This window comes from Colletotrichum phormii (genome assembly GCF_030913505.1).
Source record: "Colletotrichum phormii strain CBS 102054 chromosome Unknown BDP81scaffold_26, whole genome shotgun sequence".
Taxonomy (NCBI): Eukaryota; Fungi; Ascomycota; class Sordariomycetes; order Glomerellales; family Glomerellaceae; genus Colletotrichum; species Colletotrichum phormii.
In genome coordinates, this window is record NW_026851468.1 from 421,549 (window position 1) to 447,658 (window position 26,110).

The window sequence follows — 26,110 nt, forward strand, 5'->3', positions numbered from 1 at the left end:
TTCGCGCCGTCGCGGAGGCACGTGTTTTCGTGGAGGGGGTGGGGCCTTGGTCCGACAGTCGACGAATCGCGGGAGCGGGATTACGCCGGCCGGTTCAACGGGTATTTCGCCGGGAGCGGAGACCGGAGCATGCCCGTTACTATTGAAGGTAGTGACATGATTCCTTTGAGATGGATGGATTTGAGGTTTCAGACTGAATCAGATACCCGTCAAGGCTCATGGACATGAACGAGTACAAGTCTTTCCATGATGATGCAGACCCGGTCGTCAGAGCTTCAAGGTCAGGCAAACGTGGGGACACTGCATTTGGGTTCAAATCGGAGCATCAGACGAGATAGGCTCATGAACATATTCTTCCCAACGATGAGCCCGAAGCTTCCTCATGTTGTTTTCCCCCCAACTAAGAAACGCTATCTTTGCCCTGGAGTACCTATCTTTTATGAAAACGCTGGAAACTTTCCCAAATCAACCATCCCTCTAACTGATCAAACGCCATTCACCCTCACACAATTACTCAAATCCAGTGGTCTTCCAAAGCCCGGTTCTTGTCGAGATAGTCGTACACCTGCTTATAGTCCTTGCACACGTGCTTCGCATCCCACCCATCACTACCCGTGAACCCAGGCGGGAACGTCGTCTGCGTGCCCTCCAGCGCCACATCACCGGCACACATGATGGCCTATTATCCAACCAAGATTAGTTCCCATCCACCAGACAGCTGTCAGAAAGAAAGAAAATGGACATCACTCACCTGCCGCAGATACTCAAAGCAATGCTGCAAATGCCACGGCCCCTCCGCGCCCTCTGTACCCTCGGGGATATGCGAATGCATATCGACGTTGGCGCTACCGTTGACGGCCATGCCCGCGTAGCTCTCGAGGATGGCGTACAGGCAGTGCAGCTGGTGCGTCATCGAGGTCGTGAAGACGGTGCGCGGGGCGAACTCGGGTAACGGGACGGGGAGGTTGTCGTGGGCTTTCGGGTCCTTGACCTCGAGGTAGCCTAGGCCCTTGGGCACGATGGAGAGCCACTGCTCCTGGAGGGTGGCGTTTGTGAAGAGGGTTTTTGGGTCGTCGGGGACGAAGTCTGTTGTTGGGTGGAAGGTTGTTATTTGCTGGGAGACTGTGGCATGATGTTAGTTTTGGTCTGTGGTTGTCGTGAGAGGCTCTGGCGTACATTTGGGTGCGAATCCTGTTAGGTCGCCGACGGGCTCAAGACGTTTATCTGGTGTGCTAGTTGTTTGTAGCCCTCTTCGCTCGAGGAGCAGGCCAACGATGACGACCAGGAGAAAGGTATCAAGCAGCCAGCGCCAGCGTCGGAAGAGGTTCCGGGTCTTTGCACATCGACTCGCTCGTGATGATGCGCATCTTCCGTCTTCAATGTCTGCCCGCTTCCACTGCTTGCCCTCGTCGCTGAGGAGCGATACGCTGACGTCGGTCATGGCATCGTCGGTGATGTCTGCCTCTCGACGGGCGTCGGAGTAGGGTGTGTCACTGGATTTCATAGCGCCAGCTCTGGTTCCCGGGCGAAGGGGGGGGGGATGTGATGAGAAAGAGGATCACGGGTATTGTTCCAACGAGTAGATGAGGGTAGGTATTTATTTTGGGTGTTCAACTATCAAGTGGTTTGCAGTGTCAAAAAACTCTAGAATCCGATCTGCAAAATGTCACGTCTACGAGTGCCTCAGCCGAGCTATGGGAAGGGGGCGACTGTGCGACCTCACCCGCCGCCCTTGCATTCTACGTTTTGAAACACCACCATCTAGGGCCCTTTGCTGATGTCGAGGACGGCGGCGCATGCCTGGTTGCGCGGCGCGTTGGATGATTTGAAAGGAGCTCCGACACTTTGTGTATGAGGTGAGCGGAGGATGTTTGGGTCCGTGGACCGTGCAGGCTGCTTCAATCATCATTGGGTTGGTCAGGGTCGTCGGGGGAATTTCCGAGAGATGGGGGGCTCTGATGGTGGTTGTTTGCATGACGCATTCATCATCTTGCGTCGTTTTGTTATCTTGAGGTTATATAGAATTCGAGATCTGGGCGTGCAAGTGGGATGCCGCCAAGGTTTCGACGAATTGACCACTCTTGACCCTTTTTGGTGAGAGTTTCTGTCAACAACAGCAAACCTTTTTGTCAGCCAAGATCGCACGACTGATTGCCTTGAAAGTCTCTCCCACCGGCGAGTCGAGTTTGAACTACCCGAGAGACGTTCAAGTAGAGACTAAAAGAACTGCTTCAAGTCCAAGGGAAGGAAGCAAGCTCATCTGCAGTGTTTTGTGAGAATGCAGTTGTGGGACCTGTGAACAGCGGCTTTTCCAGGAGGTCAATTGAACGGGTGAATCTAGAAACAAAACAACTCGAAGACACTCGAAATAAATGCAAAAAAAGGCAACAAGAGAGCAAAAGGTAGTACCATCTCCTAAGATGGAACGGCAAAAATGATAACTGTGAGATTCGAACTCACGCCTCTTGCGAGACCAGAATGCTCATCCGTTGAACGTGATGAAGCTTTTGAAAGCTTGAGTCTGGCGCCTTAGACCGCTCGGCCAAGTTACCTGGTGATGTTTCAGCGGGCCAAAAGATAACTCAAGTACCTAGCGGGCCAACTGCGGCCGCTTTTCTGTAGTAAGCCCACCTTTGGACAGTGGCACTGGGCGTCAAGGCTAAGCCGCTAAGCCGCTAAGCCGCTAAGCCGCTAAGCACCGCTCGCAGAAATAAGCTCTTGTTTGACTTTCGGGATCGACAAACTCTCATCCATGCTAACAACACCATTACCGACTTTATTCCTACAATGGTCCCATCGTCAAAAACCCGTCCTCTATTGACTGTCAGTGTCACAATATGCATCCCCAAGCCGCTGTTCATCAGAGATACCTGGCGCTGACCGCCGTTATCTCGGATCCAAAATCCATCCATGGATCCATCTCTTGGAGTGGACCCCCGGCCTCGGCGATCGCGCAAGCGCCGAGATGGATCAAGAAAATGTCTGACTCTTGAAGCTGTCAGCAATCGGGCCGCTATCGTCGGTCGACCACAATCATTCCACTTTGCTCTTGGTATCGTCGACCCGTGGAGTACAGAGCACCCGGTGGGAATCAAAACAGCGGAGACGGCGCCAGAGCGGGAGTTGATGTCGGCAATCTCTACATCTCTTGCTGTTGCCCATTTCTCGATGTTTATACTTGTAAATGTCGGTTCGGGGTTGATGTTCAGCAGGTTTGGTTGAACATGCGGCTTCTCACATCTGTATCACCACCATTCACCAGATGTACACCCGTCAAGCGACGGGTCTATAACATCTCCGAACATCAACACCACGCACAACCACCGCATATGTAGACTCCAAGAACCTTACCGGCTTCAACAACACAGCAACGCTTGATGAGCTGTTCCATCGCAAGCGCCCTGCCGCCAACTAGCAGTCTAGTGTGTTGGCCGGGCTCGTCCGTTCGGCACCACGCTCCGATTCCACCCACGACTTCCCGCGTGCCGCCCTATCGGGACCCCAGTGGCGGACGGAGCACCAAGGATGGTGTACGAAAGAGTGGACCTTGGGTGGTGCAATGAGCGGTCTCCATTTTCATTCAGCCTCTTGCGAAGCCAAGTTTATATCCGGTCAAGGGGTGTCTGGTCTAGTCCACTGTCCGCCACGCAGCTCTTTCGCATTCACTCTTTTCCTCTTTTGCCGTCACTGCTACCCGATGGATTTTTAATCCATACCGCCTGTTTTCTTCCTTCTTCTTGTTGCTTGTTCTATATTTGAGTTTTCTCGACTTGGAACGACAATACGGCCATACTCGGCGGTTCCCATCATTCATGAACGTTTGATGCAGGGCTTACACACATACTTAATGTCTAATCTATCCTGAGAGACGCCCTCCTTCACATTCGTGTCGCAATAGCGAGCTATAACTTGCAGACCAAAGATCGCCACCCAACGTTGCAACAACGAGTCGATCCGCCAAGGCGTGCTTCCCTTGGCAAGCTCTCTCTCACCGAAGCGAAGAATATCCACCAAGAACACCCGTCTGAATAGCTTCAGCCAGATCAAACAGACACAGGCAGAACACACACATTCCGCTCTCACAATGGCCATCCGAGACGCCGACACCACAACCGAAAAGTCCGGCTCCGGCCTGGTCCTTCGCTCAACAACCCCCTCCGAAACAACCCTCACACCGGCCCCCGCCGACCCGGAACCCCAAGCAACCCCCGCAGCCGGCGCCGAACCCATCACAACATCCACCCCGGGCCCGGTCCCCGACGGCGGCCTCGAAGCCTGGATCCAAGTCCTCGGCTCCTGGGTCATCCTCGCCGACACCTGGGGCCTCGTAAACACCTTTGGCGTCTACCAGACCTACTACGAACGCACCCTCCCCGGCGTCACCCCCTCCGCCATCTCCTGGATCGGATCCCTCCAGGGCGCCCTCCTCATGATGGTCGGCCCCATCTCCGGCCCCCTCTACGACGCAGGCTACTTCCGCGAGCTCCTCTGGGCCGGCATATCCCTCATCATCCTCGGCATGTTCATGACCTCCCTCTGCACAACCTACTGGCAGGTCCTCCTCGCGCAGGGGGTCTGCATCGGCCTAGGCTGCGGCCTCGTCTTCCTCCCCTCCACCGCGATCCTAAGCCAATACTTCCACCGCCGCCGCGCCCTCGTCATCGGCTTCGCGGCCACGGGGTCCCCGATCGCGGGCATGTGCTTCCCCATCCTCTTCGGCCACCTCGAGCCCCGCATCGGCTTCGGCTGGGCCACGCGCATCATGGCCTTCATCCTGCTGGGGTTGTCCGTCATACCCGCCGTGAGCATGCATACCCGCCTCCCGCCGTCGGGCCACAAGCGCTCCCTCGTCGACCGCACCGCGCTGCGCGACCCGGCGTTCATGCTCGTCATGGCGGGGTCGTTTGTCGGGTTCCTGGCCATGTATGTGCCGTATTTCTATATCCAGCTCTTTGCCGTCAGTCACGAGATTGGTCCGGCCAACTTTTCGTCGTACTTTGTCACGCTGCTGAGCGCGGGGAGTATCCCCGGCCGCGTGATTCCGAATTACCTCGCGGATAAAGTCGGCGCGCTGTACATGCAAATCTCTGTTGCCGCGGGCTCGGCGGTGCTCATGTTTGCGTGGCTCGGGATCCGTAACATGGCGGGTCTCGTCGTCTTTGCGATTTTGTATGGGTTGTTCTCGGGAGGCATGGTGAGTATTTCGCCGACGGTGATTGTGAGCTTGTCGCCTGATCTCGGGCGCGTGGGTACGCGGATGGGCATGATTAATTTCGTGGCGGGTATTGCCATCTTGATTGGTACACCGATTGCTGGTGCCATTTTGCGTGATTATAGTGGTGTTGCATGGCAGTCCATGATCGGGTACGGAGCGGCGGCGTTGACGGTTGGGTCGATGGTGCTTACTCTGGCAAAGATCTTTCAGTTGAAGGGGGAGAGGGATGTGAAGGGTTGAGGGTCCGATGGCCGACCAGGTGTAGATGGATAGATTTCTTGCAGTTAGACTATATACCCCCCTCCACCTTGCGGATAGATATTTGTTTGTTTGACTTCTTGAGCCTCACCTCGTCCACCACCACCCACCACCAACAACAACCGCAAACCCAGCCAACACCACAACCCACCTCACCAACCCCTTGACAATCTGCTCCTTTGCAAACGCATCAATCGCATCCCCATCATTCACCCTCGGAAACGGCACCCCAGGCACCGGCCTCCCCAACGCCTCACACAACGGACCCCACCCCTCCTTGACATCATAAAACACCAACCTCTCCGCGCCCACAACCCTCCTCACCCAAGCCTGATGCGAATCCCACACCTCGCGCGTAGGCAGCACCCCCTCCCCCTCCCGCGCGGGGAACAACTCCCCCCACCGACCGTTGGGAATCGCGTCGATATACCGCGGGAACCACCGCATCGTAGGCAGCAAGAACAGCGCAAACGATATAAAGATAGCTAGGCTTCGCTGGCCTGTTTGTCGGATACTCCGCACCCACGCCTCCGGGTCGCGGATGGTGCAGATGACGAGGGCGGATGGGTGGAGCGCTGCGAGTTCTTCGGTGAAGAGCATCCCGGGGACGTCGACGACGGCGGCGTAGCCGTCGGAGAAGTGGTGGCGGAGGGTGTCGAGGACGATTTTCTCGTCAAGGGGGCCGCGGATGGGCGTGTGGGAGAGGCAGGTTATCCAGGAGCGGATTTCGGATTCCGGGCCGCGGGTGATTTGGGTGCCGCCGTGGTGGACGGGGGCGCCGCGACCGGGACCGGGACCGGGCCCGGCTCCGTCGCTGCTGCTGTCGTCGTCGTCGTCGTCGTCGAGGAGGATCTCGAGGGCTTTGGCGAGGGAGGCGGTGCCGGTGCGGGGGAGGCCTGCGCCGATTACTTGGAGGCGGGTGCCGGGTTTTGGTTTGGAGGCTTCTTGGCCCATTGTTGTTGGCCTTGGGGATATCTTGGTTTGTTGGAAATCTGGTGTAATGGTGTAACGTGCCGGTAGTAGGCTATTATTGACTTCAAAATAGGAATGAGAAGAAAAAGAAAGTCATCCGGTTCACTTGAACCCATTCTTTGAAGAGGATAAAGAATGAGCTGGATTGCGTGCAGATTTCTCTGCTGATGTCAGACCTGTCGTTGACAGGATTGTGGCCGAAAGAGGAAATATCAAGTATCGACCTGTCAGCCCGTTGGCGGCGATCGCCAAACACTAGTTTGTCGAAGAAAGCGATGGATTTCTTGGTAAACGACTTGGCGTGAGCAGAAGAGCTGCAGGTAAAGCCAATCAGGACGGAAAAGGCACGTAAACTTGCTGATTGCTTCACTGTAATGTCGGCCATTTCTCGTCAAGTCGTAGATTCCCGGGGAGAGGGGAGTCTGTCAATGCCAGAGGAGTTGACAAGTTTCTCTAGGGATACCGGGGGAAGGGAGAGATCGAAAAGACGTTGAGATGTGATATCAGGAGGGGGGCTCTCCGAAGAAAGGGAAGGAGGGATGGCTTCCATGATGAATTGTCATGTGCTCGTGTAGATTGATTCTGGAAATCTTTCCTGCTCTTCCGAGAGCGTTCTCTTCAGCCGGGGCAGACGCATGGAAAAGTAGAGTAGGCCAAAATTCGGCCTGTTTCTAAATAACAATAGGAATAGAAAGGAAAAAGATAAAGTAAAGGAATGAAGGAGATCTATACGGAAAAGCCAACAGCAATGGAAGATATCTTACCCGCCATGAACGTCACGGACAAACTTCGTTCTCGCACTGCCGGGGCTGATCCTCTTCTCTCATCAAGTCATGCCCCGAGAACGAGAACGATAGAGCTGATCCCAATTGCCCGGTAAGATCACCAAGACATGCGGATGACAAACTGCTCAGCGCCAAGTCCAACTTCCAAGCAGATTCCCAACGGTCTTCAGACTCTTCTTGCCTTGCTCTTCCAAAGAAAATGATTCATGATAGAGCTCCAGCTTCCAGCGTCGGAGGTTCGTCCTGCAGGTAGGTAGATGGAGCTCTTTTGCTGGCGGGGGCCGCAGTAGGGCGTAGGATATGCAGCCGCCAGCCAGTAAGGTATCTGGTATGCAGCAGGGGAGAGCTCCGCCCCATCAAGGCAGCGGAGACGGTCTTGTAGCCCCGTATATTGCTGTGTGGTGCTGATTCAGCCTTGGATCATGGCTTTGGTGGCAGCTTAGCAACGCTTACTTCGCTCACTCTGAGCTGCTAACTCCCGCGCGCGAACAAGATATCAAAGAGCGAGTACTGGCAGCTGCCAGATATTGTTAGTATCTGCAGCCAGCTCCGATCCTCGATGCAGCAGTCTGTCGGCTCCGTCGTCCGTAGCCGTAGCCGTAGCCGTAGCCGTAGCCGTAGCCGTGGCCGTACCTGTCAGCTTCGTGGGGGACGGCGGTGGTTCATTTGTCAGGTACTACTAATCCCGTCCTCTCACGTCCTAGGGGCTCCTTGCGCATGTACGTACACATCTGTACTACACATCGGGTGATGAGGTTGAGATGAGCCTAGTGTCTCCTTCACCGTCTCTATGCCACTTTGTATCGCCTGCCTTATCCAAGGCTTGCTTGAGTTGGGCATCTCGTAGTCACGGCGCGGAACAATACAACGAGATTACGGACTTCATGAGCCGCATGGATCGTCTCCTCTCTGTCAGGATCCAGCGAGCGAGCGCGCGCGAGTTGGTCGTCATCATCATCGGCGGCAGGCCCTGGATCCGAGGCTCCTCCGCTCTTTAATCCGTGATCCGAGAATCTCTAAATCCATCTAGACTCTACAGCTCTCCCCGAAGACCAGGATCTAGAAGCGTAAACTAGCAAACAAGTGCCGTTCAGTCATGGCGTAACGACTTTTTGGTTCTCCATACTCTATCGAGGGCGTGGGAAGGGATTGCCCGTGTAGTGTATTTGGTAAGGCTTATGATAGCCTGGGCTGGGGTTGTTAAGCACTTATTCAGCACCCACACACCAACACTTCTTCGAGTGCTTCTTCCCCGGCCCGCCCTGACCGTTTGCGAACTGCTGGCCGGCAGTCACTACCTTACGTAGGTGGTATTGGATGCTGTGCAGATGAAGCAAAGACAAGCAGGTGGGGTAGGAGGTAGCTTGACAGGGCTCGGATGGGATAACGTACGTACGTTCCTCACCTTTGGGCAACCGAACAGAGGGATGGGTGTTCTTCGGGATAGCTCGTTGCGTCCCATCACTCCCAACGCCAAAACAAACCATGATCTTGAAGAGCCCGTCGCATTCCATCTCGCCCGCACCCGTTTGATGCTTAATCGGTCCTTCCGTCCGTTGAACGAACCTACGATGCCGTCGCCAAACTCGCGAACCGGAACTACATTTCCAAGGTACTTGGACATAAATCTGAGAGAATACTAATGAGGTACTTCTAGTCTCTCACTACCCAAGATACGGGCAATGGAAGGAGATGACCCCTCCCCCTGCCCCTCAGTGGAGCACAGACCTGCAGAGAGGGGCACACAGACAAGACACCAGCGAGTGGTACGTACATTTCCAGCTCCCCACCACCTCATGCAAGAGCTCCAGGTACCTCACCACCTCACCACCTCACCACCTCACCTCGTCCAACTGCGTCCGTCGTCTGCTTACTTCCCCTTACATGAGCAACCATGGCAGCATATCTCGTGCAGCCTCGATGGTCTACTGTAACTAATCCCACTAGGCCGATGAACCTGATGAAACCGCATGGCCGCCATCCAGTGCCTCCAAGGGTACTTGACTGGACCAGCCCCATTCGACATTCCTCCTCTCTTCCGAGTCTTTTCGAGTGGCTTGCCCAGCCTAGCGTGCCATTGATGATGCAAGCACGCCCGTCTCAGTCCCCTCTCTTTCCATCTTGCTCGTCTCGTATGCCCAGCGGGGGAGGGGGTTTGCGCGCGCCATGGCCCAAAGTTCACGTTGATATAAGACCTCGACCTCCCCCTCGTGGTGTCAATTCATCTACACTGAGCACCTCTTTATCGAGCACCGATTTACCCTTCTCTTACCTTATCTCCATACAAGACATCAATCCGTCACAATGGCTCCCAAGATTGCCATCGTCTACGTAAGTCCCACCATACAATCCAGCACTTCTTTCCTAATCGGGTAATTTCCTGTCACTTGCCCCTCCCCCGCCCCACCTCACTTTACTTCACTCTCCCACCATACACCGCAGTCTAAGCCATTGAAGGCTCCAATGTCCCTGGAAACCTGCAAATTATCATCTCAAGAGGACGCAATAAAGATGATTATTCACGTTTACCCAACTCTCCCGTACGGTTGCGTGGCCTCGTCTGCCGAAGCTCTCAATGACACCATGATGCGGCGGTTTGCCCGCACGAGAGCGCCCTGAACCCCACCTCGCACCTCACACCTCACACTGATCGCTTCCCAACCCCAACTCCCGAAGAATAGCCCCTGTCATTATGACCGTCCTGCTAACACCACGATCTCTCTAGTACTCCATGTACGGCCATATCCGCCAATTGGCCGAGGCCGAGAAGAAGGGCATCGAGAAGGCCGGCGGCACCGCCGACCTCTTCCAGTACGTCTCTCACAACCACATCTCCTCCCATACCTCCTACCACGATGAATACACATACCAACATGACGATGGAAACTAACACCACAACAGAGTCGCAGAGACCCTCCCCGAAGAAGTCCTCACCAAAATGGGCGCCCCCCCAAAAGCAACAGACGTCCCCGTCCTAGACGACCCCGCCACCCTCGAATCCTACGACGCCTTCCTCCTCGGCATCCCAACCCGCTACGGCAACTTCCCCGCCCAGTGGAAGGCCTTCTGGGACAAGTCCGGAAAGCAGTGGTCCACCGGCGGATACTGGGGCAAGCTCGCCGGCCTCTTCATCTCCACCGCCTCCCTCGGCGGCGGCCAGGAGTCCACCGCCATCGCCGCCATGTCGACTTTCGCCCACCACGGCATCATCTACGTCCCCTTTGGCTACGCAAAGGCCTTCCCGCTCATGGCGGATCTGTCCGAGGTCCACGGTGGTGGCCCCTGGGGCGCGGGTACCTTTGCCGGTGCGGATGGATCTCGTCAGCCTTCGGCGCGGGAGCTCGAGATTGCTACGATCCAGGGCGAGGCGTTTTACCAGACTGTTGCCAAGCACGTTGATTGACTGCATGGCAGCAGCAGCGAGAGCAGCGGTGGTGATGTCGCGAACGGGGTGAACGGGTCCGAGAAGCCGGCGGCTGCCCCCGCTGTTCCGGCAAAGGAGCCGGCCCCGGCCCCGGCAGCGGAGACCCGAAAGGCCCCTCAGGAATTGGACGACAAGGATGTCAAGGCCGGCCCGTGTGGTTTGCCGAGCAAATGTTCCGTGCAATGAGTGATTGCATTATACCGTTGAAACCCTACCTGAAAAAAAAAAAAGATAATAATGATATCTCACTTGCTATTGATATCTCTCAATTCTTTTGCAATCAAACAGTGATTGTCACGACTAAGGCATTTTTCTTACACTAATTCTTGGAAGTGATAGGAGAGCTGGTTTCCTGACTACTAGCTTACCTCCATCTGTAGACAACATCGGGGAGCTCCCCCATATGAACAAAATTGACTTCAGATCAGAACCTTCAACAGTGCCATAGAAAACGGCACGGGAAAAGGCCTGAGCTCAAGACCTGAACCATCATATGAACCACCCTCACTCACACAGACACACACCATACTACGCAGTGAGGGTGTGAAGATGCCCAACTGGCAACTGACAAGCTGCAGCAGTACACTCTCGGAAAATGAGACGTTCTTGATAAGATTCGACCAGACCCCTGAAAAAGCATACACGATGATGACTGCTCTGTGATTCGCTGGCTACACCTGGAATACGGGTATTGCCAAGCCAACTACTCCGTGCACGGCTGCCGACGGATTGAGTTCGTCAATTCGGCGAACCAGTGTGTCTTGGCATCCCTGTCAGCAGTTGACAGATTATTGGCAGATCGCCTGTGCCATCACCAATCGTCCAGCTCGATTCTGATTCGCAGAACCATTGCCAAAGGCCTCACACATGCTCATTGACACAACAAACACCCAGATTTCATCTAGTAATCGAAACGCGATTCCCATGTTGACCGATCTACTGTAAATAACGCCAGTGACGATGCACATTTTCGCCCCGTGCAGTACGCTCCTTAACAAGCCATCAATAACACAAAGTCATGTTTACGCAGCCCATTTAATGTCTGCCACCAAAGACAACGTTCTTACTGTCGTGAACGTTGATCATGGTGTACTCGGCAAGGAGCGGGTCCTTGTTGCCCAAGTTGAGAGTGACGGCAAGCAGGTTGGGCTCGGTCCAGGTAGGGCGGAGACCACGGGACTCAAGACGCTCCCACCAGTCGAGGAAGCCAGAAGCAGTCATGCCGGCGAAGAAGTGAATCTCAATCATGAGTTGACCAATGGGGAGCTCTTCGCCTGCGCGCATGGGGAAGTCCTCGTTGAAACCGTCCATGGCCTCGAACTCGGCGAACTCGATGTCCATCTTCAAGATATCACTGGTGCAGTGTTAGTGGACGACTATTGTCAATTGGGCACAAAGGGCACATACATGTATTCGTGGCCATTCATCTTCATCAGGTCGGCGATGCTGTAGAAGGGGGGCGTCTTGGTCTTATCCGTCTTGCCAGCGATACCAGCCTGGAGGAAGTGGGCTCTGTGGCGGTTGCCGGGCTCGAGTTGCTCGCCAAAGTCGACGACGGAGAAATCGTAGGCCCAGACGACACAGTTGGTGCGGCTCAGCATCTCGTTCTCTGCAGGTCCATTATCAGCAAATGATCATCTACAGAGGAAGACAGCATGTGTGGGATTGCATGCACGGAAAACTGACCAAAGCTAGACTCATCACGGACACCAAAGGAGTAGATGACACACTCGCGGCCTTTGGGGAAGTTGACATATCTCGACATGCCGCACACCCACTTGCCGCCGTCTCCCATACGTCCGACGCGCTCCATTTCGTGCGGGCAGCTGTACGAGGCCGGAGCAAAGTCCCAGACGGAGTAGGGGTGCTTTCCGTAGGCCGCGGGGTCGGTGGCAGGGAACCTGATGTGGAACATTAATTAGCCAGGGAATCTAGGGAGTTATCGGCGTCCAACCCATCTAGAGAATGCGGGGAGTGACGGCGGTAGTGAAATGGAGATGGCTTACAAGGGCATCAGCGAGGCATCACCGTAGTCCTCAGCAATCATGTCATGACGCTGCTTAACGGTCTTGGCCCAGATGGACTCGGCAGTGGTCATGAACTCGCGCATGGAGCTGCGGCCGCCATCGTTGTTCATAAGGTTGCCAACCTTGTTGGTGGCCCATTCCTTGGCCTTGTCAGGGCTACCAAGAGAGTGCAGAAGAGCGAGGGTGAAGAGCAGGCCGGCAGCGAGCCAGAGCATCTGCACGATGCGCTTGGAGTTTGCAGCGATGGCCATGGTTGCTGTCGAGGGATTGGACTCTTTGGCTGGTGTTTCTCAAGGATCCTTGAAAATCCGAGTGTAAGTCGATTCGCGGGGGTTCAGCTGTCACTCTCGCGGAAGAGGACAGAATCGACACGTAATCGAGGGAAACAGTATCGATGAAAAATCAACGACAGGCGTCACGGAGAAAATGAGTGAGAAGAATAAGAACCGCAATCAGCGCTGGTCAGCAGCCGGGCGCGGGGAGAAGGGCAAGCCACGGACGGACGGAGTGGACTCGCGCAGATCTCTCACGTAGTGCCAAGAGAGCGACTGGAAGAGCAAGAGTGAGGAGGCTAAGGGGATAAGGGGAAAGGAGACGAGTCACGTCAAGGTTGGACGAAAGCGTCGGGAGGATGACGGGACAGGAGAGAGGAAAAGAGGAAGCTTGTAGACAGACGACTACTTAAAGTCTCGTCGACTGAGCAGATGGGCTCTGGTCGGCCCGGTCAGTTCAGTGGGAAAGAGGGACTGGAGCATTGTGAATGGAAGGGGAGGGGTGGCGGCCAGGTTCCTCCCTCCAGACCTGTGCGGATCTCGAGTTCAAAGGTGGAAGGAGGGCGAGACTGAGGTAAGGCAGGTACGAGACTGCACTGCATGATTGCGAAGGTACGATTGCCGTGAGTTCCTTCCCATGAAGTTCCAGCATTGGACTCTGAGTGGCATTCTCGAGGCAGGAACGGGCAGGGAGCCAAGGTGTGTGTGTGTCTCTGCCACCCTCCCTTGCGAGGGGTTTGGTGACTTGGCTCATACCTGGGAGAGGGAAGGAGCTACACTGTTCGTTCCTTTCTTGGGTGCCATTGGAAGGAACTCTGAGTTGTGGAAGAGAACTTGGGAAGGTACCTCAGGAACAGCCTAGAAAGATGGCAAGTGCCACAGATGTGCGCCTCCCACCTCAAGGATCCAATGTGCATCTTTGGTGGGTGGATTGTACCTTTCCTAACCTTTTCCTAGCAGATAGGTGTCCGAATTAGATTTAGTACTGCACCGAAACATGTCGTGTTTGGCGTCGAGAGTGGGGATACCCAGCCAAGCCCAGAGTCTACAGCTGATTGACTAGCCTCAAAACGGACGATGCACTTGGGAAGGAGACAACTTATTCTTGGCTACTACTAGGTATTTGAATGGAGAAGGGCAGGTGCCGACTGGCAGCTGCATGGATGGGCAAGTGCCGTCGTGTTGGGTGCACGTGACGAAGTTCGGTCACTTGGCAGATTCCGACTGCATTTAGAGTTCATAACGGGAAGGCACGAAGGGCAGCATGGAGTACGGAGTACCTAGTGGAGGTTGATGTGCGGGATACCGGGGAAGAGGAGAGAGGGTGGGCGATCAATGTCATCCAATACCAAAAGTCAATCATCAGGCACTCCCGTCTCTTTCCCCTCTGTAAGTATGTCTACCTCTCGGGTACCCTCTATGCCTCAAGGTGTCCTCTTTACCAGTCGTAAATTACCAATCGTAAAGCTGGCAAGTCGAGAAAAATGCACTTTTATTCTCCTGCATTAGAATGGCATTTTGGTTCGACCGTGGCGTCCAATAAAGCCTCGTCGTTGCTCGTGACACAATCATGTCAGCCTTGACAGTCTTGGTACACAAGTTTACCCCTAATTCTAAGGGAAGCTAACGCTGGCTAACGAGCAACAGCTGAACAATGTCCAGCCGCGCTAACTTGATAACCTTCATTCCCGCATTCCCGCCCTCTCGCGCCGTCTGTCCCACACTTCAACTCCTCACTCCTCACCATGTGGCGCTCCTCTCCTGGGTATCATTGCTTTTTCTCCTTCTTCTCCACCTTTGCCTCCTTTTCAATCACCACCAGCAGCCGGCAGCCCTAGCTATTCGCAGCTAGGTATTCGGAGCTCGGCCATCTTGTCCGGGCTGGTCTCGAGCATCGACAGCGCCGATGGCGGACATTCTCTCTACTTGAGATGCTTGCAGCCACGCGTGTTGCCTCTTCCGTCTTCACTGATTAGACCCTTGGCTCGGCTCTGCCTTCTCAATTGACCGCGGACGATATCACCAGATGAGGTCCACTTCTGGGTTGTGTCTTCATTTCCCTTTCCCTTTCCCTTACCGACTTCAAACCCCCCTCTTGAAGAGGTTTGTCTGCGAGCCGAAAAACGGATTGGGCTGGTACGACGACCGGTAGTTGCCCATCTCTGTACTGTCGCCCATCTTCCCGTCCGAAAAGTCGCAGGGCGCAACCTTGATATCGCCGCGCATTATCTCCACCATGGATACAATGGGGAAGAGCAGCACGAGGAGCGACAGCAGCTGACCGAAGCCCCAACCTCTCTCGCCCTGGTCGCTCAGCTCGTACGAGGGACCATTGCCAAAGGCATCGGAAGCAATGATGCATCGAACCGCGGCGCCAACCGCCGACGCTGCCATGAGAAGGATGCCGATGACTTTGATAATGTTGATGAACTTTTGCGTCCGCAGGTGAAGATACCAGCTTGCCAGAGCAAAGACGAGAGCATTGGCGACGATGACGACAACAGTGCCGACGTAGCTCAGCCCTTGTTGGTTTCCTGTTCCCTCGTCACCGACTACCCAGATGCAGGCGACGGGCAGCTTGGATTCCTGCATGCCCTTCGATACGCCTTGCAGGATGAAGACGCCGTACACGACGTTGAGCGTGAGATTGACAAACATGAGGAATTGGCGGAGCCATCGCAAAACCCAATCTCGGCGGAAGTCGTGGACCAGAGCGAGAAGTGTCGCGTTGTGGACGGCCATGGAGAGATTCGAGAGCATCCAAATGATGAAGAAGTGATAGGGAACCATAACGTTAATCCTGGCGAGCCCGACACATGCGATACCGATACCCTGGAGAATCTGCTGATCCGAATAACTGTTGAGAAGTTTTCGACGAATGTTTGACGGGTTTCCCTTCATCTCTTGGAAGATGATGGAGGAACTGATGATGAGAGCGAGGCCGGCGGTGATGATGAAGGAGAGGAGCACGCCTCGGCCGGCCACGCCGGCATCGCTGGCGACCGGGGCATTATCCGCGACGGTGCAATTGGGGCTGTCAAAGACGGACATTTTGGCGGTGGGATCGAAGAACTTCGTCGTGAGTAGTCGTCTATTTCGAGAAGAGGTGTGAGAACGGGTACGGCTTTTAAGGGGGGGGACTGGAGGGTAGTCTCGAGGGATAAGGCTGAACGAGTGAAGCCGCCACGCGAGTCTGTTGCGTGCTGAGTATCGGCTGTGCTCAGTATCGACTGGCCGGTCCGTCAAGATGGCGATTAATCTGCTTCGACAATTGGACTCGAACCAAGTTCAAATTGCAGATCAGATCCTGATGGGAGTTCTGACTGCATATATGCGCAGGATGAGCAGGAACTTCGCCCTCCTTTTCTCTCTCTCTCTCCCCAATGGAAATGACGTACGACTAAGCGCTGCCCCTGTCGTCTGAAACGGCCATCCGCTGGGGAAGACCCTTGGAGCCGATGGACAAGTGGCTCTCAGCGTCCGCCGCCATCGTCTGGGCGGCGTTGGTCGCTGTGGCTGTGCCCCACCCTTCAACCCCCGGCCCCGGGAAAGAGGGCGCCAACGCCCTGCAGATCGCCCCGCGATCCTCGGCTGCTATCCGCTGCATGTCCCGTGAAGGTGAGCCCGCTCACTACTAGTAGTTAACAACCGTAGACTCTTCGACTCATTAGTTTTTGTGCTTCTTGCAAACATGGACAATTAAGTGAGTATGTAGTTTGAAGCTTATAACCGGGTCCTGTACTCCATACGCCGTAGTTGCATATCTCTCTGACTGTCGACCTGGAGAAAACGGCCTTCCACTAAGCCACCAGCCGTGATGAAGACCATGTGCTTATTGGCCACGAATCCCTGATAAGTGGAGATATATCCTGGATCATAAAACTCGTCTGCTAAGACGGAAGCTAAGGAACTTCAAGCACTAACTCGATTGTCTACAATACATCCCAAAGAAGTCAACTGCTTCTCCCATCATCATCATGCTCGCCGCACACATCAAAAAACCACAAGCTTCCCAATGTACCGAGCCATTGTCAACTCCTTTGGCCCCGCAAAAGATGTAGTCCAAATCGAGGACTACGAACCCTCCCCGCCGGGCCCAGGACAAGTCCGCGTCCGCATGCTCCTCGCGAGCATCAACCCCTCGGACCTGGTCACCATCTCAGGCGCCTATCCTTTGAGAACGACTCTCCCCCACGTCCCAGGCTTCGAGGGCGTCGGCGTTGTAGAATCTCTCGGCGAGGGCGTGGCTGATTTGACGTTGGGCCAACGCGTGTTGCCGCTTGGGGGCGCGGGGGTGGCAGACGATGAGGATCGTTGAGGAAAAGTGGTGTTTTGCTGTGCCGGGGGATTTGGGGGATGAGGAGGTTGCGATGGCGTATATTAATCCTCTTACGGCGTTGAGGATGGTGAGGGAGTATGCGCCGTCGCCGGGGGGGGGGGGGGGGGGGGGGGCCACAGACGGGGTGGTTTTGGTGATTGCTGCGTTGTCTGCTATCGGGCGGATGATTATCCGGTTGTTGAATGCCAGGAAGATAAACCTATCGCCCTCGTTAGGCGACTCGAGTCGAGAGAGCAGTTGTTGCGTCTGGCGGAGCTGGATGTGTCTGCTGTAGTATGCTCGTCTGAAGACGGCTCACGAGAGAAGCTACTCGATCTCACTGGTGGAGGGGGATCACCGTGGCGTATGATGCCGTGGGCGGATCCGAGGGCGATGAAATTGTACAAGCTCTCGCGCCGGAGGGGACGATCGCTCATTATGGGTTGTTGTCTGGACGGCCTTTGTCGTTTCGGTTACGGGAGGAGTGTCCTGGGGCTAGGATCGTGATGTACCGGCTACGAGATTGGGTTTATGCTGTTGAGCGGGAGGAAGTGCGGAATGCGCTGGAGGAGGGTTTTCAACTTATTCGGGAGGGGGTTTTGAGGTCGAGGGTTACGGCGAGGTTTGCGGCGAGGTTTGGGCTTTTGGAGATAAGGAGGGCTTTGGAGGTTGAGGCGACGACGGGGAGGGAGGGGAAGGTGTTGATTAGGATATCAGATGATGAGCCCTTGGTAAGATAATAGGCGACTCCCATCTTTAGTTCCTTTAAATTATAGAAAGTTGGGTACCCAGACGTACCACTAGAATATGTCAATTAGGTCTGACTTGATAGAAATTTTAATCAAAAACAACTTGTCACTCATTTGCGCTTTGCAAAGCTGTGGCCATCCCAGTAAGTCTCGAGGGACTCCTTGTCGTCTGCAACAATGCGAATGGTCCTCACCCGATGATTCGTCAGTGACTTCCAGTCGGCGGCATGCCTCCGACTGATTGGACGTCGATGTTCCCAACGAAGATTCGCCGTAGACCAATAATATCTCTAGGAACTTGGACTCGCGGTAAGCAGATCATGAATCAAAATGGTGTCGATCACAGTTTGCGACTATCAAAGCGCATCCGAAGACCGGTTAGATCACGGCATCACAGTACTTTACACCAATAGACGCTGTCAAATGCCGGCTCTCACGGACAACATGCGTCGAGCTTGCGCCGATCCTGCTTTCAAACCACAACCGCTAATGGTGTCTTTCTGGTGTCTTCGGACAGATTCATACATCTCTCTCTCTCTCTCCTGAGGTAAGCCATGTTTAAGTATATCAAATCTTCTCTGTTCTCGAGTTTCTTTCCCAGGCTCATGCGCTGGGTCTAGACAATCTACGTCTTGGTATCTTGATTCTCGCACTCTCACAAAAGCACACTTTACAAAAGGAAATAAAAGGCTCCCAAATCACTGAGCACTCGTGCCGACATCCTCACCGTCATCCCCCATCACATGCGCCCCCTTACCCTCCAACGGCGGAAGTCTCACCATGAGAAGCAGCCCCAGCGCAGCGATGCAGAAACAAGCGACGCCCAGGTACGGCAGCCCGATCCACGCGCCCCCCAGCTTCATCCCCGCACTAAACAGCCCCGCGAGCATGGGCTGCGTATACGTCTGGCCCGCCGTCTCCACGAGCGAGATGATGGAGTACAGCCGCGTGCGGTGCGCGGCATCAACGTAGACGGCGCAAAGACTCCGCACATAGCTGGCCCACCCGGAGCCGAGGGACAGGATCGCCAACCCGCCTATGAAGGCGCCGATGGTGGGGGACGCGGACATGGTCAGCGCACCGAGCAGGAGGGCGACGGAGGAGAGGCGGCCCAGGAAGAGGTCGCGTTCGTGGTCGTCTGTGTAGCATAAGGGTTTCGGGGCCTTGGGGGAGGCGATGAGCTTGGAAAAGGCGGGGAGGATGGCGACGATGGTGAGGAAGACGCCGAGGCCGTAGAGGGAGGAGAGGTAGCCCGTCTGCGAGAGGGAGACGTGGTACCGTTTCGAGGCGAAGATTGTCATGAATTGGTAGGTTGACATGACGACCGGGTAGGAGCTCAGGGTGGCGACCATGAGGATTACGAGGGAGGGGTTCTTGAGGAGGGCCATGGACTCCTTGAGGCGGTGGAAGGTGTGTTGGATTGTGCCGATGACGGGGGATTCGGCTTCGGGGGAGTCGGCGATGGGGTCGGGCGAGATTTTGGCGGCGGGGGGTTTGGTTTCCGGGACGAGGTGGATTGTGAAGAGGAGGGAGGCGAAGCCGGCGTAGGCGAGCCACATTACGGGCCAGGGACCGGTTCGTTCCATCATCCAGCCTGCGACGGCGGGGGCGCAGAGGTTTCCTATCATGGAGGCCAGGTGGACGGCCATGAACTTCTTGGCCCTGTTGAGCGTGTTAGTGAGGGAGGGAGGGAGGCCGCACACACAAATCATCACGAGAGTGTAGAAAGAGTACGAACCTATTTTCCGAAGTCGTCACGTCAGAGAGCATCGAGAAGACGACGGCAGACAACACGGCGTTGCCTCCGCCAACGAGCAACATCGACGGGCCGACCCACAAAGCCTTGAGCGGAATCACCTTGGGGAACGCACACACGACGAGAAACCACGCTTGATCCAGCATCTGACCCAACACCGCCAACGAAAAAACCTGCTTCCTCCCCAGCCGATCCGCTACAATGCCCCAGGGAAACGCGGAAACGGCACCAATGGACGCCTGCAGCGCGCTGTACACGGCGAAGATCATGGCCACCTCGCTCTGGATCTCGTCTTCCTTGCACTTGGACTCGTCGATGGCGTCTCGGGTGTAGAGGACGCCGTAGTACTGCCGGCAGACGATGTCTTCTACCTTGCGGGTGGTGGGGATGGTCCAGAGGCCGCCGAAGCCGGCGCCGAGGATGATGATGGTGACAAAGGTTGCGACGATGGCGTCTGCGTTGTGGAGTTTGGGGACGTGGAGCTGGGTTGCTGCGTTGAGGAGGGAGTCTGTTCTGCTGCGGTTTTGGGAGGGCGTAGTGGTGCTCTTGCTTGGTGTTGAGGAGGTTGCGAAGAGAGGGGTTGATTCTGTTGATGAGTCTGTGGAGGATCTTGGGGAGCCGGCGTCGTCTACGACGGTGTCTTCGTCCGAGTTGTCGGCTCGGGAATGCATTTTGGCTGTCTGTGGTGGTCCTTGTGGGTTGGTTCCGTTGGTGGGCATGCGTTCGAGGCTGATTGTGGAGGTTGTGTGACGATGAGGTCTGGCTGGTCTTATATGCGAGATGAAGGCGCACAAGATACCCGGGATACTGTAGCTGGTGCGCTCAACGTATAAGACACATAAAGCAATGGCGCGAAATACCGAGGTGTGGGTAGTCAAGAGATAAGTAAGAAAGGGAAGATAAGGAAGAGACTCCAAGATGGAATATGTAGCTGCAGAGTACAATCTTATCCCTGGGGATGAGATGCCAGTTGATTGCCGATGCGAAATGGGGGTTGAACGGGGTCTGGACTGGGCTCTCAGACACACGCAAAGTTCTGAAACGGGGGCCCTCCCTGCGATAGTAGCAAACGGGTTCTGACTGTAAGACGGACAGAATATAATGCGACTTTTGATTATGCTGGCTGCGTTGTTGCTGCTGCCGGGTGCGGTCTTGCGTCTGACGTGACGACGTGCCTTTGTTGGGCGGAGGGAAGAGTGCAGCTATCCCCCCTTTTCTTGCCTCTTTAGGAGATTGGGATTCGTAGGGCGATAGGGGTTGGGAATTTGGGAAGAGGCTGTTGTCGATAATAGGCGGGATGACGTGCTTACGACATGGGCAGGAAAACCCCCAAAAAAATTTAAACAATGAAGGAAACAGAACAATTGGTAAAGAACCAATGGAAAGGAAACGCGGCGGATCGACTCTTCAAGGGTTGCGTGTGTGTGTGTGTGTGTGTGTGTGTGTGTGTGTGTGTGTGTGTGCTAGTCGTTATCTCTCGTGATGGCGTGGACATTGAGCTCCGGAAGGGAAGGGGAGTAAGAAAGATAGAAAGGAAGAGAGGGAGAAGAGAACACGCGCCACGCAGCTGTGCCGTCATCAAACGCAAAAAAAATAAAAAAATAAATAAAAAAAAAGATTAAATTGCAAAAGACTGCGGATTGCGGCTCGCTGCAAGGTCAGCAATGTCGCATGTTACGATATCATAGGTTCAACAAGGAACGTGCGCCCCCGGACAGTTGGGCTGGCGACAACAAAAAGGAAAACCACGTCACTTGCTAGAATATGTCTAGAGGATCAATTACGCGTTTTGTCTCTTTTTTCTTTTTTCTTTTTTCTTTCACAGATGCAAAAGGTCCTCTCGGAGATGCGATCCGTAAGACGGGGAAGTTGACAGTTGACATTTGGTGTTCCAGAAAATAAGCACGGAGCTTCCATCAGGCCGGTTTTCTATTACCCAGCTTCTTATTTAGGAATCGGCGCTTTCTTTTGGCTGTGGGCAGTCAAATTTCCTAAACAGGACAACTGGTGCGCTGTTAGTTGCCGCCCAAGTAAGAGACTCACAAACGGTGCTGTTAGATACCTAATACGAAGAGAGGAACTATTGAAAAGGAGCGGGTGAACCGGCACGGTAGAGCTCACTTGAACGTCCATCTCATTTACGAAGCTGAAGCTTCACCGAGCTTGGTGTTGCGCCCTCCCGCCGGGAAGCTAGCTAAGTTGCGTCTTGACTCGCAAGACACCAAAGTTTAAACACTGGGACGGACGCCGCGGCTCAGGAACGAACGAGGAGCTTGGGACACCGAATGGTTTGGTTTGACCCTCAATCAACGTGCTCGCCTCTGCTTCGAGTTCTCGTCCGCTATTCTGCGGCAATAGCATCCGGCGCAACCAGCTAAGTTGGATAGAGCGCATTGCCGATGAGTGAGCGGCTGAAGAAGTTGACAGCTTCACGGAGAGCCTACATCACTTCCACGAATCATCAATTCCGTTTTTGCCTTTTTCAACTTCCCAGTTATCGCATGATTGCTCCCTGAAATGAGGGGGTTTCCGAGGTGCTCGTCCTTTCTAGTGCTACGCATCTGACAAATCGATGCTTGGTAACAAGCCTTTCCTTCAACTCAAATTCCATCTCTCCTCTCTGGTTCCTGATTGATCCCCGAGTCTTGCAACACAGACGCGCGTTCACAGTGGGCAGAAACTCTTTTTCCACTTCTCCATCCTCAACAACGCGAATCCGACGAAGCCGATGGCGCGTATCGTTCCCTTTGTCGTATCCAGCAGCAGCAGTAGCAGTAGCAACGACCAGGAACTGGGACCCAACCATCTGTCACGGCACGTGTTTCTTAACACTCTCACACGCCCCAACACTTGGTCCGTTCAACGGACTGCCCAGACGTGTTTCTCTTCTACTATTTCCGTTCGCACTCTTGGGGAGAGAGGCGGGGAGCCGGTAGAAGACCCGAGAGATGACTTGCTCCTTGCCGGAAGTGCCGGACCGGCCCTAGGTGTGCTGCATCCGAGACCAACTACGGGTAGATGCCGTGCCGCTAGTGGTGGAAACCCGGGTTGAACGAGCTAGCTGCCGCCGCGCCGCGCCGCCGGTGGCCCGGGATGGCCCGGCTGTGTCCTACATACCTCCAAAAGGCACGGAGCACTAGCTTTACACTGCCGTCGATTTCGGCTTCTTCGGCTTCTTCGGCATGCGCAACAATTTCCCCGGTGCAGTTTGGCGAGCCAAACTCCGGCCCCGGGGTCGATGCACCATCCTATTAAACTGTGAGAGTTACTGCCTTCGTATGACGATCCTCTCTCTTTTGAACTTTGCGACGAAGTCATCTACGGTTTCAAAACCGTTGAACCTGTTTATGGGGACGTTCCCTTGACGTACACCTCTAGATTCCTCAACTATCCAGCAACACACAGACGACCGTCCCTCTGAGTTGCCTTGCGGTCAGGGTTGTGTACTCTATTAAAAACCGAGTGGTCATCGGGCACGCCAGCATCTGGGGCGAGTCCGATCTTACTCATCATTTGTCTTCTTCTGGCAAGTTGCTCGAGGTCCGCTACAGCCCAGCTAGACACCGTCTACACAGACTCCCTCTCAAGTGTCCAGCACCCCATCTATCATACTCACACAGACCATACTTGCAGCTATTTGAGTCTCTCGAGGCCGATGAGTTCCAAGCCGAGTCCTGCCAGTTTCGGAACGATCTGTGCGGGCGACATGATGCAGCCATGTTGATCTTAACCACCGCCGCATGGGCTGTTGGGGGGCTGCTGAGCGCTTAAAACGGTATGCCGAATCCGAGCTTGTCCCCCCGTTGCTGTTGTTTTGGGCTGAAGAGCGGTAAATGAACAAATGGAAGGGGAGAGAGACGTGTCACAAAGGCACAGCGGCCCGTCCAACAGCAACAGCCCAACCGTGGCCCGACCAACACGACGTCCAACGAAGACTGATACGCGCCAAATGTGAGGTGTGAGGTGTGAGGAGGTGGTTGATATCTGATTCTCTCGGCAATGCCTTATCCCGGCGGGAGATGATAGATCGGCCATGCTCATGTGACACCTCAATAATGCCCAGTTTGGCATTTGTCCCCCAAAGCATAATACATCTTGGTAAGTAAAGAAATTGGTTCGTTGTCGATCGTCCTTCGTCCCCGACTTTGACTGGCAAGAGTAGCTGGAAATGTTACATCGGGACGGATCGACATCAAAGCCTCCGCCGTCCATGATCTAGATCAGGCCCGGCCGCGCATTTCTCACACGCGGCCCTCGCGCCGAGTCGCGCCGAGTCGCGCCGCGGGGAGAGATGGTCTTGTGACTAAAATGAGCTGCGGCTTGCCGTAAGGAAATGCAGGAGTAACAAGGTGCTTCCCATCTCGTATACCACTATCCGCAAACCACAGAAATGCATCTCCACATAAGAAGCAACCAATGCTGACACACTTTCACTCAGTCATCCCCATGTACGGAGTACGGATCGTCTCCTCTCCCCTTCCGCCCTCGCCCTCTTTTCTTCTCCAGCCCTTTAGGCTACTGAATCCTTCCTTTCTCTCCCCTCACATACCCTTGTCAATAAAACAATCTCCACACATCTGAATTAATGCAACGGGAACATCCTAGCGAGCTTACGTTGTGCGGAATAGCGGACGAACTCGAGATCGGGAAAGAGAGGGCCCAGAGGGGGAGCCGGGGACGGGGTTCAGGCCTGAAGGGGAAACTCGGCCCGCGCCCGCTCATCGGCCCGCTGAACGGGGCGCATCTAAACCATCACACCTCATCTGCGAAGACGAAGAGAGATGGGGCGATTGCACTAAATCTTTATTCTTCTTCTACTTGAGCCCCCCCCCCCCCCCCCCCCCCCCGCCGCCAGCTGAAGTTAGACGAGAAGCAAGATGAACCAAGATGCAGTAATAACTTTGATCAAAGCCTTGCACACATGCACACAGCCCTCATCCTCTTGACATATATCCAGACACTGCTCACAGCCCATGTACTCCGTAGTGTAAGTACCTAACCCAAACCGATGAGGTATTCGCCAACGGCAAAGCGAGGAATACCGCGTCAAGGAGCAATCAACTCAAGGATCACGGAGCGTAGTCCGCGGGCGATGGTTCGGCTCAGGTGGCCAAATTCGTCAACGGTCGAGACCGCAGCGCCCGTACGGTCTCTGGGCATGGGGTGGGAAGGGGAAGCAAACAAATACAAGTCGAGCTGAATCATGCTATCATGCTATCGGTTGTAAGAGGATATAGTACTTGGGGAAACACGGACCAAGGGAGAAGAGGAGGAGGAGGAGCGAGCGAGCCAGATGGCCACCAACATCCCCAGATCGGAGCTTGCAGGCATCTTCCGGGTTATCGGATGTACATGACGCTGGAAGGGCGATGGGATGGGGGTGAGGTGAGGGTTGCACAACGTCCCTGAGACTACTCAATCTCTCCGAGGAAGAGGGAAACACACATCCAGAGAGAGGAAGGAAGGTAGTCTTTTTTGGCAAGGTTGTCGACAAGCTTGCGGTTCAATCGTTCCTCCCAAGCCCCCAGTAGCAGCGTATTGTCATCGGGGAGGCGGGCTCTGGAACCGAGGAGGGGAGCACCCAACCATATCTCGCCAGGAACGAGAGACAGCCCTCCTCTGGGTTCTCGTGGGTGTCGAGTTCGACTCTTTGAGGACGCGAGGTGGGGTAGTCGAGAGTCAAAGACTCAAAACCACATTTGTTGCCCAAGATCCAGGAGTTGCACGGTTGGCATCGGTTCCAACCAAATCCCTGTCCTGGTAGCAAGAAGAGACCGGGGTGGTGTTGAATCGATGCCTGCCCAGGCGTAGGCAAAGACCCGCATCGCCAACGTCGTTGCCGTTTGTTTGTTTGTTTGTTTGCTTGCGACTTTGCGCCAGCGCCAACAAGGGGAGCGAGGGTCGTGAGGAGAAACCAGAAAGAGAGAGAGAGAGAGAGAGAGAGAGAGAGAGAGAGAGAGAGAGAGAGAGAGACTCCGAGAGGACAGAAGGACCTCGACCCGCGGCCGCATGATTTGAATAAATTCCAGCAAGCCGGCACCGACACGCTAGGTCGTCACACTTATCACACCAGATGCTACGTCGTGTAATCTCCCTTCTTCCGTTCTTGTATGCATTCTGCTCTGGGCGCGCCGTCAGCGATTCGAGCGGTTGACCATAATCGGAGACCGTAGTGGAGCGGGAAGCTTTCGTCCTCTGCTTCTGCCTCTTTTATTTTCGATATACCAGTATGTCCTAGCTCCTATGACGAAGGGGGAGCAGTGGTTGAAGGATGTGATGCGCGACTTACAAACGGTTGTGCAGGTTGCATATCACCATCCGCGATTCCGCCCTC

General features: G+C 54.8%; 9 protein-coding genes and 1 non-coding gene across 10 annotated transcripts; 3 read left to right on the top strand and 7 right to left on the bottom strand.

Moving 5' to 3' along the window:
• Nucleotides 1-239: 239 nt before the first annotated feature.
• BDP81DRAFT_438511 (uncharacterized protein) lies at nucleotides 240-1,636 on the bottom strand. Its single transcript, XM_060591322.1, has 3 exons — nucleotides 1,177-1,636; nucleotides 759-1,122; nucleotides 240-693 (listed from the first exon to the last, which is right to left on the bottom strand). The coding sequence occupies exons 1-3, from the start codon at nucleotides 1,502-1,504 to the stop codon at nucleotides 660-662; spliced, it is 726 nt and encodes a 241-aa protein (XP_060440003.1). The 5' UTR covers nucleotides 1,505-1,636; the 3' UTR covers nucleotides 240-659.
• A 799-nt stretch (nucleotides 1,637-2,435) lies between these two features.
• On the bottom strand, nucleotides 2,436-2,552 carry BDP81DRAFT_t318. Its single transcript has one exon. It is a non-coding gene; the product is annotated as a tRNA-Leu (tRNA).
• A 1,532-nt stretch (nucleotides 2,553-4,084) lies between these two features.
• On the top strand, nucleotides 4,085-5,455 carry BDP81DRAFT_330917 (major facilitator superfamily transporter; the record flags this gene model as incomplete). The annotated part of the gene is made up of 1 exon (XM_060585464.1): nucleotides 4,085-5,455. One exon carries the CDS (start codon nucleotides 4,085-4,087, stop codon nucleotides 5,453-5,455), a length of 1,371 nt encoding a protein of 456 aa, XP_060440004.1.
• A 105-nt stretch (nucleotides 5,456-5,560) lies between these two features.
• BDP81DRAFT_398964 (uncharacterized protein) lies at nucleotides 5,561-6,427 on the bottom strand (the record flags this gene model as incomplete). The annotated part of the gene is made up of 1 exon (XM_060588523.1): nucleotides 5,561-6,427. The coding sequence occupies one exon, from the start codon at nucleotides 6,425-6,427 to the stop codon at nucleotides 5,561-5,563; it is 867 nt and encodes a 288-aa protein (XP_060440005.1).
• A 3,107-nt stretch (nucleotides 6,428-9,534) lies between these two features.
• Nucleotides 9,535-10,633, top strand: BDP81DRAFT_398965 (minor allergen Alt a 7; the record flags this gene model as incomplete). The annotated part of the gene is made up of 3 exons (XM_060588524.1): nucleotides 9,535-9,561; nucleotides 9,956-10,041; nucleotides 10,132-10,633. 3 exons carry the CDS (start codon nucleotides 9,535-9,537, stop codon nucleotides 10,631-10,633), a joined length of 615 nt encoding a protein of 204 aa, XP_060440006.1.
• A 1,056-nt stretch (nucleotides 10,634-11,689) lies between these two features.
• Nucleotides 11,690-12,932, bottom strand: BDP81DRAFT_330940 (methyltransferase domain-containing protein; the record flags this gene model as incomplete). Its single annotated transcript, XM_060585466.1, has 4 exons — nucleotides 11,690-12,008; nucleotides 12,062-12,263; nucleotides 12,341-12,555; nucleotides 12,661-12,932. The coding sequence occupies 4 exons, from the start codon at nucleotides 12,930-12,932 to the stop codon at nucleotides 11,690-11,692; spliced, it is 1,008 nt and encodes a 335-aa protein (XP_060440007.1).
• Nucleotides 12,933-14,920: 1,988 nt separating this feature from the next.
• On the bottom strand, nucleotides 14,921-16,102 carry BDP81DRAFT_115510 (uncharacterized protein). The gene has a single exon (XM_060581538.1). It carries the CDS (start codon nucleotides 16,002-16,004, stop codon nucleotides 15,036-15,038), a length of 969 nt encoding a protein of 322 aa, XP_060440008.1. The 5' UTR covers nucleotides 16,005-16,102; the 3' UTR covers nucleotides 14,921-15,035.
• A 743-nt stretch (nucleotides 16,103-16,845) lies between these two features.
• On the top strand, nucleotides 16,846-17,380 carry BDP81DRAFT_438517 (chaperonin 10-like protein). The gene has a single exon (XM_060591323.1). It carries the CDS (start codon nucleotides 16,969-16,971, stop codon nucleotides 17,269-17,271), a length of 303 nt encoding a protein of 100 aa, XP_060440009.1. The 5' UTR covers nucleotides 16,846-16,968; the 3' UTR covers nucleotides 17,272-17,380.
• A 468-nt stretch (nucleotides 17,381-17,848) lies between these two features.
• On the bottom strand, nucleotides 17,849-20,447 carry BDP81DRAFT_464971 (major facilitator superfamily transporter; the record flags this gene model as incomplete). The annotated part of the gene is made up of 4 exons (XM_060594217.1): nucleotides 17,849-18,034; nucleotides 18,070-18,071; nucleotides 18,748-19,682; nucleotides 19,759-20,447. 4 exons carry the CDS (start codon nucleotides 20,445-20,447, stop codon nucleotides 17,849-17,851), a joined length of 1,812 nt encoding a protein of 603 aa, XP_060440010.1.
• Nucleotides 20,448-23,082: 2,635 nt separating this feature from the next.
• BDP81DRAFT_438522 (uncharacterized protein) lies at nucleotides 23,083-24,437 on the bottom strand. Its single transcript, XM_060591324.1, has 2 exons — nucleotides 24,215-24,437; nucleotides 23,083-24,125 (listed from the first exon to the last, which is right to left on the bottom strand). The coding sequence occupies exon 2, from the start codon at nucleotides 23,986-23,988 to the stop codon at nucleotides 23,503-23,505; it is 486 nt and encodes a 161-aa protein (XP_060440011.1). The 5' UTR covers nucleotides 23,989-24,125; nucleotides 24,215-24,437; the 3' UTR covers nucleotides 23,083-23,502.
• Between the last annotated feature and the right edge of the window lie 1,673 nt (nucleotides 24,438-26,110).